This window comes from Anopheles bellator, chromosome 1 (genome assembly GCF_943735745.2).
Source record: "Anopheles bellator chromosome 1, idAnoBellAS_SP24_06.2, whole genome shotgun sequence".
Taxonomy (NCBI): domain Eukaryota; kingdom Metazoa; phylum Arthropoda; class Insecta; order Diptera; family Culicidae; genus Anopheles; species Anopheles bellator.
Genome location: NC_071285.1, coordinates 48,364,484 through 48,386,670, shown reverse-complemented (window position 1 = coordinate 48,386,670; position 22,187 = coordinate 48,364,484). Strand labels below are relative to the sequence as shown.

Genomic DNA, 22,187 nt, shown 5'->3' with positions numbered 1-22,187 from the left:
GTTTTGGAAAAGCGGCGGCCACACGCATGTGTGGGTGCGCCAAACAAATGATCCTTTCCGTGGCGGCGATCAATCTTTGCTGCAACTTTGCTTAGCAAAGGCTACGCGGTGTGGGCAACAAACAAAAAACACGTGCGCAGTGTTATGCACTGGTTGTGACTTCTATGCTGCCCCATGCACGGTTCGGCCCCTGACCATGGGAAAGCGAAGGATTATGGGCCACATGATTTATCAGTGTTTTCCTACCGCGGACGCTTCAACCGGGGGGCTCGTTAGGGAACCTGTAGCTCGAATTCGAAGTCATTGTTGTGTCAGCTGCTATCAATTCGAGTTGCGGCGCGAGATTTATGAAACGTTCAACAGTGTTTTACATTGTCATTATCCTCTGCCGGGATCGGGGCCTTTCTGTGCCCCGCGAAACATTTAATTCGGAGAATAGTTAATCCAAAGGCGCTTTAATCCAGTTTCTGTGTTTATTCAGGCCCAACAATCAATCGAAACAGACACTCTCGTTCGAACCGCTTAGACCCGCGATGACCCTGAATCAATCTAGTCCGAATCGCTGCTCGTTGATCCGAATTCAATCACCACCCCGCAATGGCTAGAAAGTATCTGCCCAGACACGGTTGCAACTTTACTTCGGTGCTGGTGCCACTGTTATTGCTGTTTACCGAGCATCCGGTCGGCGGCCGCCGATGATTGCCAAATAAGCGGATCCTACTTTGAAGCCCATCGATCAACCGGAACCGGACTTACGGCCCGTACGGTACTGAAAGGCTAAAAGTGCGCGATAAACACCCACCGAGCGCGCGTGCGGACAGAGAAAAAAAACAACGACCCTAAACACATCCCCGGGAAGGCCGGAATCTTTCATCTTCGCGCGCGGAGTCTTTTAATCTTGGGAACCCACTTTAAAAAGAAGTACTGGAAATAAACAAAACATCCATCATAATAAACACCTCCGACCGCTAATGCCATTCGCGCTACGTTGGCGGCGACGGCAGCATTCGAAGCAGTTCGCCGCCCCCCGGGTGGCCAGGATAATTAGAGAGCACCCGAACCCAATTTTCGTTTCATGTCTAGTGTTACCGCGGGGTAAACACCCGGCGAGTGACCATCTCGCCGGGCCGTCGCCGACATGTGCCATTTGCATGCGTTTGGTCATTTCGGTTTCAGGTTTGGTGTTGTTTTTTTTTACTTATTTTTTCCGAAAAACATTTCAGCAATTCTCCGTAAAACAGATCTCGACATGCGGCCATGGAATTGTTGTCGAACGTTAAACAGGAGCGTTGCGTAGGGGCGAAAAAACACGGACCTTCAAATGATCAAAGCAAAACGCACCATTTTTACGATCGCCAGCGAGCACGAAAGAGACAGTGGGAGCAGCTAGGAAAGAGCGACAGAGAGAGAGAGAGAGCAAAGTGCGATCCGCGCGCTGATTCTAACCTCGCCACGTGCTTCCTGCGCCTTCGCGGGCGCGCTGCGCCCAACAAGGATAACGTGTATGGTCGGTCCCTGTGTTTGTCCAAAAGTGGAGTTTTTTGGTTCTTGGCTTTTCCTTTTTGTGTTTCAGCCAACCGACCCATCTCCTTCCAGCGTGCTGCCGGTGGACGACGACCCGTCGGGCGTAAATTTTAAATCCGTGTGAGTCGGCCGCCCCGTTGGATCGCATCCATATTTATTGCTGTTGTTTCAGGCAGCCCTTTGCATCTAATCTCACTTCCTATCTGGCGGCCAGGCTGGCTGGCATTCGCTCTGGCGTTTACAGCTTTCACCAGCCGTGGCTTTGTGGCGTGCCCGGCGAACGTTATGATATATTATTTGCTTATAAACTCTGCCTTCTTGTCTCTGCCTTGTCTCTCTCTCTGGCCAGCCCCTGGCAATGCCGGGCAGGGGGGCGACAAATTTGAAACACTGAGCATACGCGGCTAGCGTTTTATTTTTCCGGGGCCCCTTTTTAAATCCTATTCCGCCTTGAGTCTTTATTTTTTTAGTTGGTACATTTTTTGTTCCTATGTGTTTTGCTTTGCTGATGCTGATAGCGGCAGAGCGAGCGAACTTTGTGACGCTTATGCTCGGTTAGAGGTCTTACACGTCTTACGGGTGTTATGCTCCTCCTATGCTCCTATTTCGCACAGAAAACGGAACAGGCGAACACCGCTAACCGTTACGCGTTGAAATCGATTTTAAAACTTTAATCGATTGTAGTGAAAAGTTTCATTGTCGCACTTGGCCTGAGCACGTGTCGAACATAATTTTGAGGCCTCCATGGACACGTGGTATTCGCTTGAAAATAAATTAATTCATACCAGGCGTTGTCAGTACTTCACCATTAATAGTTTGCACCTCGATAAGAAACAACACAATTTTTCGATTTAAAATACACTTTATTATTCAGTATAGTCTCCCTGAACAAATACCTCATGATCATGATGACCTCATGATTTGACGAACAATACTTGTCACGCATGAATTGGGTTAGATATGAAAACAGATGGAAGTCGCTAAGGGCCTTTATTTTCGTGGATTGTCGCAATTGTGGCCGATGATGGTGGCTGATTGCTTATCAAATGCTGTTTCGGGCATTACATACTCAAATGGTTTCTATTGATGTTTACGCCCCAAACAGACTGCAGACTGGTGGTGATAAACGATTTCAGTGGCCTCACTCTAAAATCAGCACAAGCAGCAGAATCGTGTCGGGAAAGCAAAAACCTTGGCCGACGCCATCCTGCCCAATTTATCCCACGGAAAACTGCAACCGATCCGCCTTGCACTGCTCGTGGAAAGGCTTTCCAGAAGCCAGCAAACCGAGCCGAGAGAGACAGAACGAAAGGTGGAAAAAAGGGAATCCCGCGTCACGCTGTCGGAAAATTACTGTCCCTCCGGCCGGCTGTGCGCCCATCTTTATGTTGGTCTGCGGTTTCCAGTCAATGTTTTCGCCCGAGCAACAGAGAGCACCGGGACGGGCGCATACCGGCCGGGAGCGGAATTTTATGATTGTTTTTCTAACGGCTTTAAATTTTCCCACTCCTTTATCGAGTGCACCGGGACTCCGGTCCGATGCAGCGTGATGCAGCGAAATGCCACGGTCGCCGCCGCCGTTCGGCTCGTTTACGCGGGACGGATTGCTCCGACGGGCACGTGACATTTATGGCGTTTTCCACCCGGACGGTGCGGTACCGTTTGGTTCGATCTGTCGCTTCCAAGCCGTTGTTTTGCCGGGGACGTTTCCCTCCGGACGAACCGTCCTTCGTGGGCTTCGCAGTTCGCGGGCGAGAACAGTGCGAACAGGAAGGAAAGCAACACCGCGCCAAAAGGGCTGCCGGCCGGGCCGATCCCGAGGCGAGCGCCAAAAAGGAGAAAAATATTTTATATTTGAGCTGCACAAACATCGCTCACCTTGTCCGGTTCGGTGCCGGTGCCGGTCCGGACAGAGAACCCTTGACGGTCCCGTGCAACGTGACGGTCCTGATGGAGTAACGAATTAGTGTCGCTATTTGTTTTCTTTATGTTTGCTTAATTGACGTTAATACACATCGGTGACGGCGACGGCGTAGTTGTGGGAAACGTCACCGTGCTGCCACGGAAAAGCGGATGGGTTTTCACGGACCGGACGGACCTTCCTATCGCCGGTTCCAGTCAGCTGGTTAGCGACGATTCCACTGCTGCATCCCGGATGGGCCCACAGAACCTAGCCACAAAGAAATGAAGCCACCGGTACTTATCTTCGCCATTTCCGGCTAACGGTTGCGCTCGATCAGCGCGCCGGTCGGTCGGTCACTGGTCGGTCGGTCTGGAGTCACCACTTCCCGAACGGCCGGCCCGAGACCGTGTGGGGATGCGAGGGCTTTTCGATCGATTAACGATTGCAACTGGAACGTGGTGCCGGTCGAAAGCTAGTGCTTTTCAGCTGCTCAGCATCCCCATTGCAAGCCACAAGTTGACGAGTCTGTTTCGTTTCGCAGCTCGGAGGAAACGAATAGTACTTTGTGGTTGAGTGTCACATAAACGGTATTGTAAAGAACGCAAAAAAGGATTTTGTAAATGATCTCAGCCTCTAAAGAACTTCCACTTCAGACTCCCTTAAAACGATGATTCAAAAGCGAAACAGCTTCGACTTCAGAATCCGGAACCGATTATTTATTGAATGAAAACTTCACACATGTTTCAGAGAAGAGAAAATATTTTTCGAAACCACACGTAGAATCACCGAAAAGGGGTACAAAAACAAGCTGCCACCGCACCACGGCATCCGAAAGGAACCCGGGCCCTGGGTCTAATTCTGTTCTAGTAACTGCCGGCACCGGAAAATGGAGTCACATTCCCCGGCGGTGGCTATTTGTTTTGATTTGTTCTCACAAACGAGCCAAAAACGGGTGGCTTACTTTCTTGGGTTGGCCGTTCTGTCGCCGCATAGCATCCGCATCGGCTGACGGCTGAAGTCGGGCACCGCAATCAACCCGACCCCCGGATGCACCGGAGTTGCACGGCTCGGTTTTCGAGTCGGGGAGGCACCATTCTTTTCCGTATGGAGATACTTCGGCCGCGGGCGGCACAGGACACCAGCGCACAGCGGAACATTCCTCAAGGCGGGCGACTTCTGGGCTGACAAATTTTCGCTTGCGCCACGCCACGCCACGGTTGATGGCAGAAAAATTCCGACCCATCGACGCGCAACTTTTCATTCCACATTTGGCCCGGGCCGGGTGGCGTTCCTTTACTTGCGCCAACCCTTCATTGACCGGTTCTTGGTGTGGATTAAACCACTTTAGCGAACGGATGGGAAACAACATTACAGTAAACAACTGTCGCTAGATTATCCAAAAAACGGGGGCCCTTGTGGCATCCAACGGGTCCAAGAGATTAGACCTTCACCTATTACTGTACCTGATATTTATAGTGACGACAGTAAAGTCCATCCAATGGTTCTTAGTTAAAAACCATAAATCTTCATCGCAACATTCTACACCCGGTTTATAAGGGTTTTTTGACACCCATTTCCCCATAGTTCCAAGTTCCAAAGGCTTGCACGTGCCACCCGATTCAAATGCGACCGAAGTCCGTTACTTCGGCCCACGGCGTGACGTTGGGGTGTGTTTGGCGGCTGAAAATGTTGATACATTTTCGCAACGACGACACACCGGAATTTCTGGCCGCCCAAAAGATTAATGGTACGAGTCGCGACCACCACGACTCGTGGCGTTCGATTTTTATTCGAGACGTTGCGGAGTGCGAAATTTAGCACCCAAATGTGGCACTTTTCGGCACGACATGTCGGACTGTCGCACCCGGGTCCTGGTCCGGCGGGTGGTCCAACCGAGGACGCTGAGAATTGTGGCAGCCAGGAAGCCGACACATTCTCACTCTTTTGCATGTTCCGGTGCGGTGAATGTTATTCCGGATTGAAATGTAGCGTGCGCCGCTTGAGGTGGCCGTCAAGCGGAGCGGATGGCGCGAAACCGGGACGACCACACGGGACGGCCCGTTGCTCATTCATACGGTATTTTTAGGCTTTATTCACACGTGCCAAGTGAATCACTCACCATTCCGGCCGTGCCTGTGAATCGGGCGTTGATAGTTGAATGAGCCTTTCGCTAAGTTGCCTATCCGGCACTACTTCGCCCCTCGTCCGTTAAGCTGGCCGACCGGAGCCTGGCGGGACCGTAAGATCCATACGGGGCCACAAATCTATCAGAGTATCTTCCTGTCGGACGCGGATAACAAGGTTTCGTCAGTGTTTTACAGCTCACATGCTTATGAAAGGACCGCCTCGACAGCCGATGTTAACGAAATGGGTTCTTCAGACCAACTGATACTTTCAGTTTCCGAAAAAGGCTACATCAATTCTCGATTCTGGATCGTTGTGCCCTGTTAATCCTTAAACACCAGACTGAACAAGATCCGCTTTGGCACCATGGCCCAATTAGCGCAACTAGGCCCTCTAGAGCGGTTGGCGAGCGAAATAGAAGCAACCTTCACGGTTCCTAACGAGACACAGTTTCGACCAGCCTGCCGCAGGTTTGCTTACGGGTTTCGGGTCCGGAATCAATCGTTTACCCCGGAGCCGTTTTCAAGCCGGACATAAACCATGCCGTCCGTGATGGGAAGCGGATGCGCCGATGGTTAAACGGTCAGCTTTAAACGGTTGTTTGTGTGTTTTCCCGATTCCCCGTTCTCGGGTTTGACCAATTTTAACGACTTCGATTTGGGTGGTTCTCTCGGTGGACCTCGCACCGGTGTGGTTGCGTGTAGAATTGTTTTTCTTTGATTTTAATTTTCGATTTTATTGTTTCCATCCATCCGGTCGGGCCCGTACCGCGTTCCTCACTTTTCCGAATGAGATTTTCCAACGATGATGACCGGCCCCAGGGGTCCCTCGCCCTCGGGTAGCGTACATTGTTGCCGACCCCGCAGGCAGGCGATCGAATGGCGATCGAATATTTACCGATCTTCACCGCAGGGCTCACGGGATCTGTACGCCGCCGGTGATCGGTAATCGGCGCGTACCATTCGCTCACTTGTTATTTATTTGACCGATTGTTTGTTTATTTGGAATTTTACACCATTTTTGCCCGTCCTTTGCTCGGAAAAGCCAAACCGCGGGTGGCCAAACGACGGCGGTGAGATGCGATCGCCCCACGGGGCCACGGGGCCGGCGGCACCGCTACCGAAAGGGGCGGCCATTTTGAATCGGCAAGTCGATTTCAGCTTTAACCTGCTGCTCGTGTGTGCCCAACATATTTACCGTGTAAAATACGCAGCGTTTTTACGACCCACAAAAGGTCGTAAAATGTACACCAAACACTTTGATCTTTTACAGCGCAACCAAACCAAGCGAGCAGCGGGCCCCGAGGATTTTGGATCCATGTTTCGGACGTTTCATTTATCCCGCCCGAAACGGTGTTTGCTATAAATTAAAAATTAAAGAAAGCGAGAAAACAACGTCGAGACATTTATGGTTTGCTTTTTCTTTACCGTGACAAAGTGGACCATCCCGAGCGGGTCGATGGTGGGATTGCAATCGGATTTGCATCGAGTCCGCTCTTCCATCGGCGTAATATTAATAATACAGGAATTGTGAGATTCGTGAAGCACATATTTATTGGCTTTTGAAGAAGGGTGACATAAACATTTCAATTGTCCATTCGATTTTCGATTAGGTATTGGCACTTAACCGGTGAGCCCCTTCGAAAGCCGATCATAAAGTGGTCGTTGCCTCTTCCTGAAGCGGCATATGGCGCCGCAGTGTGGCCGTTGGCATATTTTCATGAGTTCAGCAGAGATCAATCATACACTGGCTTTCGATGGCCGTGGGCCCGTGTGAACGATTGCGGCCGATATGATCCCCTAAAACCCGGCCCAGCGCTTGACGCACTAAGTATGGATCAACTTAAACGGTTAATTGACATATTTTGACGTCAGGCATCTTAAGAAGTCGTAAACAGGGATCGAGCGAAACGCGACCGCTCGGATCCCATTCCGGCTCCGCGCCACGGGGAAAGACACATGAAATCCGGGACCTCGTTTCGGTGCTCGCGTAGCGCAGCGCACCAAACCAGACCGCGGCCCGCGGGTGGCCCCGCAGACGTTCGATTCGTTCCGAGAAGCAATTTGTAAACAGATCACATTTTTCCCACTCCAGCTCCAGGCCTCGACTGTTGGCTTCGCGGCCAGCCGACTGCTGTCTCCACGTTGTCTGTTGGCGTTTGAAGACGTCGTCGTTTGGGCCCTAAACGAGCAAGGAACTAACAACCGTACAGGGTTGCGATAATTTAAGCGGAACGAAATTCTGCAATCGAATGGAGTAAGTTGTACTTTAGCAAGATTTATGCAAAAAAAAATGTTGCGAGAAAATTTTGGTCGTACAAAGTAGCTCCTTGAGTTTCCTAATCAATATGCTGATCATTTGGGGCGCTACACGGGAAATGGTCATCCTTTCTGAATGTGTTTTCTCTTATTTACTTACTCATTGCCTTGATGTTAGCAAGTTGTTTGAGAAATTTAAACAACATTTTTTATTACTTTCTTCGCTGTCTATACGAAAACAACGTACCGCAGGCGTTCGGTTAAATAGTAAATCATACTTAAAATAGCATGGATTATTTATTCATTCAAAGAACTATTCACGATCGCATACCAACACGATCGGATAGCTGGATTTTCCGAGCAATCGCCAAGGGAAATCGGGGAAATCGCGTACTGGAAATTGTAGCACTTTTATTGCCATCATTTAGTTCCAATTGTGTACAGGGTCCCTTCCGCCCGTCCGCGATCTTCGGTCGTCGGCAAAAGTGCCACACCAACCAGCAGCTTAGCGACAGGTTCAGGATGTCCCCGGGAAAAGGCCCTCGAACTCGTAAGGGGCAATGTGGTCGCCGCCGCCCAGAAGGCAAGGCAGTGTTCGGTTTCGGAACCGTTTCGTCGGGTCGTAAAAACCGGCCGCCGCCGCCGAGTTAGGGAAATGATTTAACTACTTCCAGGGAAATTTCGGGCCGTTTTAATACCGCACAGGCTCGCTCACAATTACTGGAAAATTAGTGCCAAGCCAACACGGTGCTGCACTGCATTTTTCGCTCCCGCCAGATCGTCGCTGTTGGGTGAGCTCGGTGGGCCTTTGAGGTCGTACCGCTCGAAACGGTGAAAAACGGGCTCCCTGGAATTACAGTTACAGTGTACCGGTCTAGGTCATGGCTGACGAGGAGTGCGGAAAAGAAAAATCCCTTACACTGTACGCGTAGCATCCCTCCATCGAACAGCTCGATGACTGATGCCCGGTAGCAGTGCCGTCGGAGACAGTTTTATAGGTGAAAGTAATGTCGTTTTCGGAGATTTTACAACCATTATGGGCCCTTGCGCGTGAAGATGCATCCGAGGCTAATGCGTTATGCGGTAGTAAAATTGCTGTCGAGTAATTTGAGAGCCCAGAGCGCTCCCGAGCGGCCTGGAAAACGATTTTTAAACGAACGGAATGTCCAATGTCACTGACGACGAGTGCAGTAAAGTTTGAAGGCTTGGCTCGGTGGGTCGATGCTGCACTCGAGCACAAACAGGACCATAACCGATTCTATTATCATTATGTTTAAATAATCAACAGCAGCATCGTAACCCGTGATGATTGATCAAACACCTTTGCGGGGACCCTAAGAGGAGAGTCGTGAGTTTTCATTTATTTATAAGTTTAAGCCGTTAAACATTTTCTTACAATCCTCGAACCAACGAACCAACTCAAAATTGTATGAGCCCATGTCAAAACCACTTTCAATTAGTTCAATGACGCGCTACTATAAAGAGGTGTTCACTCGGTTTTTCTTTAAAACCTCGTCCGATATGCTCCCAAAATACCTGCGAGACACTTTCGCGAGAGTGATTATTTTTCAACAAACCGCAATATAAAGATCGTAAATAACTCACACAGGAATGTGGACAGTTAGCAGCAGCGTGACACGCAAAAGCCGAGAAACAATCGTACTCATCAGTCGGAACCCTGCTGGCGCTTAATAAGTTTTCCGATATCGTTTCATTACTTAACCCTTGGTTTAACCTGGCCTCTGAGGATTTTCTTGAAGGTTCTTTCATGCAAACTTATCGCAACGGGTCTTTCAACGCGTTTGCCTTCATATTGACTACCAAATACTGGGCTTTGGTTCAGATCTTAAGTTAATTGTCTCCAGACAAAATGGAGCTCCTGTCGATCGTCACACTGCTTTCGCCTTAAAACAATGATAGCGTTGAATGAATAAGTAGATTGCAGAAATTATCGGGATTATGGAATTTCTTCAAAATGTTCTTCGTTGTTTTCGATGCTTTTTAGTAAACGTGTCAGTGGCTGGCAGTCTGTAGGTAGAAGCAACTTATCTTCAGTTGTAGAAAGTAAGCTGTAATGTACAGTAACTATAAACATAGGTACAATAATTCCTGCAATTATTATATATAATAAACACATTATTGTAACAGATAAAGGGCGGTGAACAATCGTATTCTTGCCCCTCGGACTTTAGCCCAGAGACCTGTGTCGGATTGGGGAACAGTATGTTCTACCGTGTAATAAACGGTAATCTTAACCATCGATTTGAAAACCAATTGTACCGTACGTTTTGTCCAGCGGTGTTCAACACCAGTAGGCACTCCGACCGGCCTGCCAGCTGATTTTGACGTTTCTAGCCATTTTCAGAAGAGGAGAACCGCGTTTGTTTTGCCACGAAGTTCAAGGCGTAATAGAATCATAACAAAATGGTTCCTAATAATATCCAATAATTTCCGTCACATTTCGGGTCCCTGACCACTAAAACATTAGCCCGTTCCTCCACCGTTCAAAAGACTATGGCCAAGTGGTTCTTGTGTAGGCGAAACGAAGTACCTTTGCTTTTCCAGAAGTATTGCTCCAAAGACATTAGCCGTCCCCGGTGCTCAACAGTTATTCGTTACACAGACCGTGAACTAGCACGAGTTCCGGTCGTGGTCCATTAGTGACGACGCCTCGAACACGATTTCTGTGCAACACATCAGTACAAATCCCCTCCACGCCGGCAATGGATTCTGCGAGCGATGCCTGTAAGGACGACGACGACGAAAGTTCGTCCGCCTCGCCGTCCTCCGATTCGGAGTCCACGCCAAAGCGTTCCGAACTCGACGAGTTTCGCGAAATATGGCAACAAGAACTGAAGAAGGATCAACCCAAAACCCAGTCGTCAACCGTTCTAAATGGCGCACCCGGGACAAACCGCGAAGCTGTGTCTGTCGAGCAGCAGGCACGTTCCCTGTTTCTGCAGGGCTCGGAGCTCGAGCGGAGTGGTAAGGTGTTCGAAGCCATGAGACTCTACCGACGAGCTACCCAGCTGGTGCCTGACATTGAGTTTAAAGTGTTCGACAAGAAGCATCTTTCGTCGAAGCATCCGGATGATGCAATCGATGGTAGCACGGTCGGCGGGCTTGTGGAAGGAATGGCTGAGGCAATCATCGACGAAGAGGAAGAAAATTTGGAGAACGTCGATCTGGTGCTGCGTTTCCAGGCACTGATGGGTCGCTCGGGTAAACTCTTCGAACGAGCAACTAGTGACCGGAAGATGATCGTAACGGCTGCCCATCTGTCCGATCTTCCGACGGAGCTAATCCTTTACATCCTGCGATGGGTTGTGTCTAACGATCTGGATATGAAGTCACTCGAACGCTTTGCTTCCGTGTGCCGAGGATTCTTTCTACTGGCACGGGATCCAGAAATCTGGCGCCACGCTTGCTTGAGGTGCGTATTGAGCGGTACCGGTTAAGGTAGGTTTAGCAACAGTTGTAATGGAACTTCTTTTACGTTACATATCTTAGAGTATGGGGTGTTAACATGGGTGTGCTGAAGGGTTCTCCTTTCGGTTCGTGGCGTGAGATGTACATCAAGCGCCCACGGGTACACTTTCACGGATGTTACATCAGCCGCGCCAGCTATCTGCGGTCCGGTGAGAACAGTTTTCAGGATCAGTTTTATCGGCCAATACAACTGGTGGAGTACTACCGTTACGTACGTTTTTTCGCCGACGGCCAGGTACGGATGCTAACGACCGCAGACGAACCGTCTCAGTGCGTCGCCAAGCTAAAGCAACGTTGGCCAGCGCAAAATGAAATTCTTCGCGGGCACTATCGGTAAAGGAAACCGATGATGGTATCAATCGTGAACTAAATCTAACTTTATTTTCAATTCAGCTTACTGAACGATGAAGTTATCATCGCAATCCAGCGAAACCGTCAACCAGCTCTGCAGCGACCGGGTCGGAATTCGCGCGACCATGAAGCGGAGTGCGGTCTTCAAACGTTCTACATGGAGCTGCGTATCGGCAGCACCAGCAAGAGGCCGTTCAGCCAACTGCTGTGGACACAGTACTCGATGGTACAGCAGCGGAACAACCAAGAGAGAAAGACACAGTTTGAGCTTGTGCCATCAAAGTACCCACCGTTGTACTTTTCGCGCGTCAAGCACTATCACCAGGAATCGGACGGACCCCTAATGTAGCTTGAAGCGAGGCAGCTTTCAGGTGCAACAAAAGAAAGCACGAGGTGGTGGTTTTTATTTTTGATACTTTAAACAGTGTGTATTCTATTTAATAGAAAGAGAATTGTTACTTATTACGAAAAGGGGAAAAACAAGCCCAATTGCTTGTGGAATGGTCTTGCATTGAGACGCTGGCACGCTACATAGCGCTATCAATAAAATATTAATGTTGAATTTTGTTTTTTTCTTGACACACTCTTTCCATCCAATGACGTAGCATTTTATTAAAAATTGTTAGTACCGATCTATAGTTTGAACCAAAGACGATCGAAGATCGAATTACACAAGTAAGGACAAACAAATGCACATCGGATTTTGCTCTTAAGTTAGCTTAAAAACGATGATTAATATTGACGTACAATGGAACAAATGCAATAACGATTCACAAATACTGGCCGTACGAAGTCACATTTACGGAGCGTACAGAGAAACAAACAAGCTTTTAAGCCGAAGGATTGTTTTTCATCAACTTAATATCGGCCTCCATCATGTCGGCGATCAGTTCCAGGAATGTAACTTTTGGGACCCAGCCCAGCTGTTGCTTCGCTTTGCTGGCATCACCCAGCAACAGGTCTACTTCCGTGGGGCGGAAAAACTTGGGATTGATGCGCACTCGTACCGTTTCCGTGCCTTTTTCGACGCCAACCTCTTCAACGCCAGCCCCTCGCCACTCGATCTCGCGGCCAATGTGCTGGAACGATTTCTCTACAAACTCCCGCACCGAATGGGTCTCGCCGGTGGCGATAACGAAATCTTCCGGTCTTTCCTGCTGCATCATTAGCCACATAGCTTCGACGTAGTCCTTCGCGTGGCCCCAGTCGCGCTTCGAATCGAGATTGCCCAGCTCCAGGTACTCCTGTTGCCCGAGCGATATTTTTGCAACAGACCGCGTAATTTTGCGTGTAACAAAATTTTCCCCTCGCCGCGGAGACTCGTGGTTGAAGAGGATTCCGTTGCAGGCGAACATATCGTACGCCTCGCGGTAGTTAATTACAATCCAGTAGCCGTACATCTTCGCACAGGCGTACGGCGAGCGCGGATAGAACGGAGTTTTCTCGTTCTGTGGTGTTTCCGCCACCTTGCCGTATAGCTCCGAAGTGGACGCCTGATAGAAGCGTACCGTCTTCTCCTGTCCCACTGTGCGAATTGCGTCTAGCAGTCGCAAAGTGCCGACAGCGTCCACCTCTGCCGTGTATTCGCTGAGATCGAACGATATTTTCACGTGACTTTGCGCGGCCAGATTATATACTTCCGATGGGCGCACCTGGGCGATAATCTTCACCAGAGCGCTACTGTCCGTCATGTCACCATAGTGTAGCTTCATTTTTCCCTCTCGATGCGTCTTCGGATCCGCGTACAGGTGTTCTATGCGAGATGTGTTGAAGGTACTCGCCCGTCTGATAATGCCGTGCACCTCGTATCCTTTATCGAGTAGAAACTCGGCTAGATAAGAACCATCCTGAGGGGGAAAGAACAATTAGCCAGAGCCCTGTCCATGATCATCACTTCAATGACTCACTTGACCCGTAATTCCCGTTATCAGGGCCACCTTTCGATTGTCCGGATTCGTCACCACAGAAGGGCCCTGCTCCATGCTGCCTGGAGTTACGTTGCACAGGGGCACAAATGACTGCGCTAGTCGACGTGGCCGTTCCGCTCAGATAGGAAAAAATGGATCAAAAATGGCCTTACAAAAAGACTAAAACAACCGGCTTTCCAATCACTGCATTTGTTGACGTGTTTATGTTTGTCGTTTGTTGTGATAGCGCAAGTCAATCAGTTTAGTACTCGTTTCGGAAAATTACGTTTAGTACAACAGATTACTGTCTGAAATTTGAATTCTGCACACTATTCAGATGTCCACCAAACACAAGCTTTCAGATAAATGAATTATTTTTAAAGCCTTGATCTCATAAAGTTCTTGTTCTATTTTCGTTATGATTATAAACGAGGTGTTTCAATAGTATTTGTCCCATTACATATAAAGGCCGGTCTACACGCTGCGATCTGCAATGCAATATCGCATGAAGTGACATCTCCGGAGACGTCATAAATGTCACTGCCGCGGGTGGAAATCTGAAGACTCGACATGCAATTTGTGAACAAATTTCAAACAAGTGCCAGTTTGTCGGTTGACTTGTTGATGTTTTGTTTTGGCCTCTTATTTATATTTTGGACGCTTCGTCAACGTTCGCGAAAGTGTGTAACTGAATTTATAAAAATTTACGAAAGTCTGCCATGTCTTTGGCAACTAAAAAATAAAAAATATAGTGATCGGAATAAAAAGGCGGAGACATACGATGCCATTTAAAAGCAATTTCCTCGACACTGTAACCTCTACGCACGTTCTTTTTTCGCTTTTTAACCGAAAAGCACAATGGTAAGGCAAACCAACACAGTGTTGCTTCCATGGCTGATTCCAACATGTCCAACCGACAAACTGACCCTGTTTTGAAATTTGGTCACAAATTGCATGTCGAGTCTTCAGATTTCCACCCGCGGCCGTGACATTTATGACATCTCCGGAGATGTCACTTCAAGCGATATTGCATTGCCAGATCGCAGCGTGTAGACCGCCCTTTATGGGCGGTCCAGACGCTACGATATCTGACCTGAATCTGAATAACTGACGTTTCTCGAAGATGTCATTAATGTCACTGACGCAGATCTACAAATCTGAACAAACGAGCATCAATTTGTGAACAATTTTCAAAGAAATGGCAGTTTGTCGGTTGGACATGTTGGAAACAGCCATGGAAGCAACACTGTGTTGGTTTGCCTTAGCGGCCAAAACAAAACATCAACATGTCAAACCGCCACTTGTTTGAAAATTGGAGATTGATGCTCGTTTGCTCGGATTTTCTAGATCTGCGTCGATTATTCAAAAGTGACATAAGTGACGTCTGCGCAGAATATTGCAGCGATTATCGTAGCGTTTGGACCGGGCTTTAGAGGCCGGGAACGCAAAAATGCCAGGTTTGCGAACCTGCAAGCGAAACCAGAGACCGGGAACGCTCGGGTCGAGAAAACTAGAATCGAGAGAATAGAGAAATATGACTGGGGGGCCACATGAGGCGTGAAAACTAGCGTAAAATTAATTTGTAATGTCAAATCGCTTACGCTTCGTGTGGCAGCAAAAATATAAAACCGAAACGCCAAACGTGTTTACGTTCGTGTTTTTGGTTCGAGAAAAAAGAAACAGAAGAGAAATAAATTGATTTATGAATATTTTTCTCTGTTTAACCTGTTTAACCAGCAAATAAGAGCTTATATTATCCTCTGTTTGTAAGCAAAGCTTATGCAAAAAGTATTTACGCTCGGGTTTACGCCTCGGCCGACCCATAAACGTTTTGACAGAGGCGCAGCAGTTTGGCATTAATCTGTAATGTCAAAAACATAACGTTACGCCTCATGTGGCCCCCAGTACCTTTTCAACATACCGTTTCGCACTCGTCAGCGCGTGGAACGGTGTTCTTTACTTATTCTCTTTGAATTGTGCCTCCGAACGGGTTAGGCCTCGACCGCGTGCGCTCCGCCGTTTTCAAGTTTGCCAGTGAAAAACCCCAGAAAAACCTCCGAAATGGCAAAGAAAGCCGATCCCTACGCATTCGCAAAGGATTTCCTGGCCGGCGGCATTTCCGCTGCCGTCTCGAAAACGGCCGTCGCACCGATCGAGCGCGTCAAGCTGCTGCTGCAGGTCCAGGCTGCTTCGAAGCAGATCAAAGTAGAGCAGCAGTACAAAGGTGAGTCCCAATTTGCATTTCTGGCCTATGGCCGACTAGCGGCATGAAGAGTGTTTGTGCGACCCTCAGGTGGCATTTTCCGCCATTGCCGGCATCGCAAAGCGCGTTCCAAAAACCCACAGGAACACGCTGTAAAGGGAAAAACCGCGCCAAGAGTTCCGGCTTGAAATTGACAGCATGTGGAAGTGTGCGCAAATTTGCGACGCCATGTTGGATTGAATTTTTCCCTAACCTTCGAAATCACCGAGGCTGGTGCATTACGTTCAAAAAAGCCTCTAAAACCACATACAAACGGCTAGGAAATGGCGAATATTAAGGGTTGTCCCTGCCGTGGTCAACTCGTGTTCCTTGAAAATTAATTTTTTTTTTGCTAATTTTTTGCCCATATCACACCACACACCGCTTCACGTGATGCGAAAAATTGTTGGTTATGTAACGCTGGTCACAAGTGGTGCTAGCCACTCTGGAACCATTCTAATAAAACGCCCGAAGCAGGCAGAAAATCGATAGAAAACACATTTGAAAGACAAACCAAACAGAGTGCACGGACTTTAAGGCATTTTTTTTTATTACAAAACGATAAACTTACCGAGTCTAACACTAATTTCGCACGGCTCAACTATAGGTATCGTCGATTGCTTCGTTCGCATCCCGAAGGAGCAGGGCATCGGTGCCTTCTGGCGCGGTAATTTGGCCAACGTTATCCGGTATTTCCCGACGCAGGCCCTGAACTTCGCCTTCAAGGATGTCTACAAACAGGTCTTCCTTGGCGGCGTCGACAAGAACACCCAGTTCTGGCGCTACTTCCTCGGAAATCTCGGATCCGGCGGAGCTGCCGGTGCCACGTCGCTCTGCTTCGTCTACCCGCTTGACTTCGCCCGTACACGTCTGGGTGCCGACGTTGGCCGCGGCGCTGGTGAACGCGAGTACACCGGTCTGCTGGATTGCTTGAAGAAGACCGTCAAGTCGGACGGCATCATCGGTCTGTACCGTGGCTTCAACGTGTCCGTTCAGGGTATTATCATCTATCGTGCGGCCTACTTCGGTTGCTTCGATACCGCCAAGGGAATGCTGCCAGACCCGAAGAACACTTCGATCTTCGTTTCTTGGGCCATCGCACAGGTAAGTGGTCCTTGAGCGTTACGTCACATTTTTCTCCAAATAACGCGCTACCGATTAGTGTAAAAATGCGCCTTCGAACCTTGCTGTACAGGGATAATTCCACTATGAGGTAAAAGGAAGAAAGGGGTGGTTGGCCAATAGGACACATGACACGTTTGTTTGTCCGTGACTTGAAACTGTTGCCACAGCGATTAACGAGACGCGAGATGCTAGGAAACGGCTGTAGTAAATGCGTCTCGGTTGTCCCCAGCGCATTATCAGATTATTATGAGTTGTGGCCATTGGCACGGATTCTGCTGATAGCCATCTGCGGAGAAAAGGCTAAAAGTAGTTTACTCCTCTCATTCAGCAAATAGTTTACGAATACGCGACTCGCCCTTAGGGTTAGAGATTGGCGCCCGTGGGCAGACTGATCATATTGACAAATCAGCTGGTTTCAGTCTGGGTGGTTACGTAAACACCATTCAACTCAACCTCTGCACCGCGGAAGCCCTTATTTCGGAGCATAATCGTGGCTTCCGTTGCTCGTAAAATCGATGAATTCTATAATGGGATCGTTGGTGTAATCAGCGCTGTACTACTTCCTAAACTGCAACTACTACTAGCATACGGAGTGACGCGCAGGTCATGACGCAAGTGATAAATTTTTCTCCAAGAATACCACTCTACAATGCCAATGCCTACTTGTGGCGCACCCGTTTGACAGTGATTGCTTCAAATTCAGCGTGTACTTTGGAATGTGTTTGCATAACTTCTTTTCGCTTGTGATGTGCTGACGGAGAACCCAGAGTTCTACACGGCATTTAGATGGTGATTATACAACACCATCTCACACGACATACGCACAGACACACAATTCGCGTCCCTACGCCATCTCGCGTACACTTTATTGTCATATGTATTTATATTTAGAGAGTGGAAAGCCATTTTTGTTCCCAGTATTTTTTTCTTTTTAGTAAACGAGCTCAATTTTCTTTTGCTGGTCATGTTTGACGTTCTAAGGTAATGTCAAATGGGGTTTCTAAAAGGAAATGCTCCATGAATTGCTGCTGCAGGAAGGGTATTTTCGTTTACTTTGCCTAGCGCCTCGCTAGTTGGATACTTCTATTTCGCCCCCACTAGATTCAAGGTCAAATCAATTGGTGGAAAAAATCAACAGCATCTACTATGGATGGGTACGGATGCGAACATCGAATCATTCTTGACCATACCGAGTGTTGCAAGTGCAAAACGCTAATTCGTTTGCATTGAAAGTGCATCTGGGCAGCTTAGCTTGCTCTGATTAATTCGAGTCTTCGAAGATCTTTCGAATCTTACGAAGAGATTCCTGAAAAAAGAACCCAACTGAGGCATTTTGGATGAAAGGAGATGTACCTATGCGCCATTGGTTGCATTGCAATACATTGACTTTTGAACTGCACTTTAGCACGCGTGTGGTTCATTCCAATCGTCACCCCGATGAAAGAAAGATTTCGAAACATTTGCCCCCCATAGCAGCCCTTGCACGCTACTGCAAACACTTGACGGCGACGCCCGTGCTCTTCAATCAGCCTACTGTAGAGCCGCTTCTTCTGAGAATACCAGAGAAAAGGAAAACTCTGGCTGACAGCATCGCTTCCCCGCGTAGGTCTTGTGTGATATGCTGCTGTGTAGTTGCCAGCTGAGCGGATATTTATAGTAAAAAAGTCCCGCTTAAAGAAAAAGGTAAACTACCGACGGTGGTGGTGATGATCCATTTAGCGATTTGTGAAATTTCCTCTTCAGGCAGAAAGCCCAGCGACGCTAAAACTTTGTTAATTGTGGTGTCTCTTAAGGAAGAAAAATCTTAAATCGTGTGGTGCGTGTAGTATTGGAATTTTAGAAACAATTGCAATTGCAAAAAAACAAAAAAAAAACAATTGCAATCGAAACAATTACATTACATCCTGTCAGCAGGGTATGCTTTTCGCTATGTTATGTAACACGCTGCTCGCCTTCCGCTTTTTACTACTACTTGACTGTGACGTAACGAAACTCGTTGCACAACCACACAACTCCTTCTGTGGCCTTGGATCCAAAGTTGCCGGTAATCGATAGCAACACTCCCTAAACCGACTCGGAGAAGGATTATTTTTGAACCGTACGTCACTTCCCCCCGCTCGCAGCGCCACAATAATTTGGGATGTCGTCGGATTCGGGTCACATGGTTTCTACTGCGGAACACATGATTTTTCATTTCATCTGGATTTCAAAACAGGTCCCACAATTCTGAGATTGAACAGAGAGAGCATTAAAGAACGAGCACAACAACGGCTTACTCTGCTTACTCTGATGTTTCTCGCCGACGTTTTAATGTCCGATTGAGTTGCTACGCTCGATGATGTTAATGAACCAAGGAACGAAAATTGTACCCGTCAAACAACTCCAACGTCACATGATAACTTTTGTCGTCCACTCGTGGCTTGTTGCTTATCAGCAGCTTCTTAGAAACGGGATTCTACCGCATTTGATAGCCTTGAAAAAATGCGCGCTAATAGATAAGGCCCCGGCGAGCGAGACATCATCGAGACGGCGCCCGCTTAGTAATGGCAGGCAAGGCGAGGAAAATGGCCCTAGGCGAGGGGCCCCTCTACGCATGCTACCGGGCGTTGTGTCAATGAGCTCTCTTCAATATACCATCATTTGAGACATGTGAAATCATTTTACAATTAGGATGCGTATGATAACTAAAACTGGCCGTGAATAATATGCTCTCACATGTTCAAATGAACATAAACATTTATTTGATACTAAAAGTCACATACTATTTCTTAAACACATTTAATTGTTTTAATCTCATTAATAACATGTTTTCCCGGTCTTCTCCATGAACAGGTTGTGACGACGGCTTCTGGTATTATTTCGTATCCGTTCGACACCGTCAGACGGCGAATGATGATGCAGTCTGGCCGTGCCAAGGCTGACATTATGTACAAGAACACGCTCGACTGCTGGGTCAAGATCGGCAAACAGGAGGGTAGCGGCGCATTCTTCAAGGGTGCGTTCTCCAACGTCCTGCGTGGTACTGGCGGTGCGCTGGTGCTCGTCTTCTACGACGAAGTTAAGGCTCTGTTGGGTTAAGCTCTAGTTGTATTTAGTAATGGAAAGGTGGTGTGTCGAGCTAAGCTGAGCTGGCCAAGCAAAAGCACACCGAGTTTGTGAGCGCGTGAACCTGCTACAACTATTACTACTGCTACTGCCGGCTGTGCTACCCAGACTCCCACTCAGACAGAAAGAAATCATCGCATACACGCTCCAAATCGCACTGCATTATACCAAACAACAGCAAAGGCAACAGTGCAACAAATGCAGTGCGCGGGTCACTCGAACTTTGAGCGAAGCGCAGCATGAGACACAGAAATCGCGCGCTATCGTGCCGTCGTTCTTGCTTTTCCCGGATTAAAACGAGTGCAATGCAACAAAAGGAACAGAAAACCATAATTAAACAGAAAAAAGAAAAATAGATTCGAAATATGACCATCGTTGAAAAAAGAAATAAACAATAGGTATTTATTTTAAAGTAGCGATCGAAAGTGAAACCGGATGAGAAATGGCCACAGGATGGTCATACGGTGACAAAGCAACAATGATCACCTACCGAAACCATCTGTTGGTTGCAAAATAGTTTTAAGCTAAGTTTTCGTTGCAAATTAAATTTATAGTTATCAAAGCCTGTAACATTCGGCTCAATTGCTCTTCCTATGGAATTCTCTGCTTATTCTTCGCTTAAAGTGTTTCAATTGATAAACATGCTTTGGCGACTACTAAGCTTACAAAATACCCTGATCTTAAGCCATCGGCAATTGCTTGTCGAAGACAAAATCGAAACTGGGATGCGATTTGCATTTCCTATGCTAGTTCTCGTCGCATTGGGCGCCAAAAACTCGACCTCGTTTTTTGGATAGTTGAACTTGGATTTTAATACATTCAAGCGGCTTTCACTATTCTCTGGCGACCCAGTTTTGCGAGCTTCGAGTACAGTCATGGATTACTTGGATTCGTTCGACGTTGTTTGAACGACATTTTGAACTTTTGATAGATCCGGATTTATCTCCTAACGGCTTAGCAATATGCGGTGACTGGTGCTGATTTCTGTTTTATTAATTTGCTTGACGGCCAATGGTTTCGTAAGCAGGCTGCGTTTAAGATGTGATTGTATCTTTACGACTGCTTCAGGCAGCAGCTGTTTACCCTCCGCAGACGTTCCTTTTCGTTCATTCGGGTCCACCTTTTCGATTGCGATTGTCGTTTTAGGAAGCAATCGATATGCTGGGAATTATACCGTTTGATCCACCGTGAGCTACAGTCAAAACATTCGTTTCCTGTTTGCGATGCTTGGTTCTTCTATAGCAGGTCGAGTTAGTTACTCTCTTGCACGGTGGACCACTATCCGATTGTGCATCTCGTTTTTTCCAATTTTCCGTTTTACACCGCTTCTTATTCTCTTCGCTTCGTTTGGAATATTTGAATTTGTTTTCTATGTTATTTTGTTTTGTTTGGTTATTAGTTTCCCATTTCGTTGATTGCAATAATTGCAACAATTCAGGAAAATCGTTGGGGTTTTTAAAATGGCAACCGGAAGAAAGCATGCTTGTAGAAAGCACAGAAAATTGCTTGCCATCAGCTCCTTTCAACATCTGCCGATCTGAAAAGGTTTCCTCGAGCAATTTATGCGATGTTAAACATAGCTTCAAATCCTGGGGATTTTTTTCACGATGCCGAATAAGATCTACATTACTGTTACTCAGTTCGTTAATTCGCAGCATCTCCTCTCCGATATTGATACCAATCTTCACCAAGATGCTGCAGATTTTTCCCTCTTCCTCAGCATAGATTTGACGAACTTTTGCGGTTTCACATTCAATGTCTGCGAGATCCTGCTTGATCGCATCTTCCTCGTTCTTTTCTCTTTCAAATTGCAACATACGAGGTGAGCTTTTTAGGGCAGCAATGTTACGTTCCTGCGCCTTCACTACTTCGCGAATCTTTTCTAACTGCCTATCTCCGAACAAATTTCCTCTCGGTTCTACAGGCCCATACAGAATCTGGTCTGTACGATTGCGCATCTCCACCCTGAAATTTTCTTTGTATCTATCAACCAGCTCACTGGCAAAAGCATGGCTCTCTTTGAAGAGCCCTTTCGTACAAACTGCCGCATTTTGTTCCGACTGTACGCCAAGTAGAAAGCTGTTCAAACCTGTACACACCATAGCAAAGGTCACTTTGGTTATTTGATTGAAAGTGAACAAAACAAAAGTGCGCTTACC

At 47.6% G+C, this 22,187-nt stretch overlaps 3 protein-coding genes across 3 annotated transcripts; 2 read left to right on the top strand and 1 right to left on the bottom strand.

The window, feature by feature from the left end:
* Positions 1–10,202: 10,202 nt before the first annotated feature.
* LOC131206533 (F-box only protein 9) lies at positions 10,203–12,211 on the top strand. Its single transcript, XM_058199114.1, has 3 exons — positions 10,203–11,242; positions 11,320–11,631; positions 11,692–12,211. The coding sequence occupies exons 1-3, from the start codon at positions 10,533–10,535 to the stop codon at positions 11,996–11,998; spliced, it is 1,329 nt and encodes a 442-aa protein (XP_058055097.1). The 5' UTR covers positions 10,203–10,532; the 3' UTR covers positions 11,999–12,211.
* Positions 12,027–13,751, bottom strand: LOC131206534 (GDP-mannose 4,6 dehydratase). The gene is made up of 2 exons (XM_058199115.1): positions 13,557–13,751; positions 12,027–13,496 (listed from the first exon to the last, which is right to left on the bottom strand). Exons 1-2 carry the CDS (start codon positions 13,629–13,631, stop codon positions 12,480–12,482), a joined length of 1,092 nt encoding a protein of 363 aa, XP_058055098.1. The 5' UTR covers positions 13,632–13,751; the 3' UTR covers positions 12,027–12,479.
* Positions 13,752–15,514: 1,763 nt separating this feature from the next.
* LOC131216490 (ADP,ATP carrier protein 1) lies at positions 15,515–20,443 on the top strand. Its single transcript, XM_058211000.1, has 3 exons — positions 15,515–15,780; positions 16,406–16,902; positions 19,756–20,443. The coding sequence occupies exons 1-3, from the start codon at positions 15,618–15,620 to the stop codon at positions 19,999–20,001; spliced, it is 906 nt and encodes a 301-aa protein (XP_058066983.1). The 5' UTR covers positions 15,515–15,617; the 3' UTR covers positions 20,002–20,443.
* The last annotated feature ends 1,744 nt before the right edge of the window (positions 20,444–22,187 follow it).

Excerpts from the sequence above, each read along its gene's own strand:
- LOC131206533 (XM_058199114.1), top strand. The coding sequence starts at position 10,533 with ATGGATTCTGCGAGCGATGCCTGTAAGGACGACGACGACGAAAGTTCG. Across the intron at positions 11,243-11,319 it reads TGGCGCCACGCTTGCTTGAG|AGTATGGGGTGTTAACATGG; the intron begins GTGCGTATTGAG and ends TACATATCTTAG. Across the intron at positions 11,632-11,691 it reads ATTCTTCGCGGGCACTATCG|CTTACTGAACGATGAAGTTA; the intron begins GTAAAGGAAACC and ends TTTTCAATTCAG.
- LOC131206534 (XM_058199115.1), bottom strand. The coding sequence starts at position 13,631 with ATGGAGCAGGGCCCTTCTGTGGTGACGAATCCGGACAATCGAAAGGTG. Across the intron at positions 13,497-13,556 it reads TAACGGGAATTACGGGTCAA|GATGGTTCTTATCTAGCCGA; the intron begins GTGAGTCATTGA and ends TTTCCCCCTCAG.
- LOC131216490 (XM_058211000.1), top strand. The coding sequence starts at position 15,618 with ATGGCAAAGAAAGCCGATCCCTACGCATTCGCAAAGGATTTCCTGGCC. Across the intron at positions 15,781-16,405 it reads AGTAGAGCAGCAGTACAAAG|GTATCGTCGATTGCTTCGTT; the intron begins GTGAGTCCCAAT and ends GCTCAACTATAG. Across the intron at positions 16,903-19,755 it reads TTTCTTGGGCCATCGCACAG|GTTGTGACGACGGCTTCTGG; the intron begins GTAAGTGGTCCT and ends CTCCATGAACAG.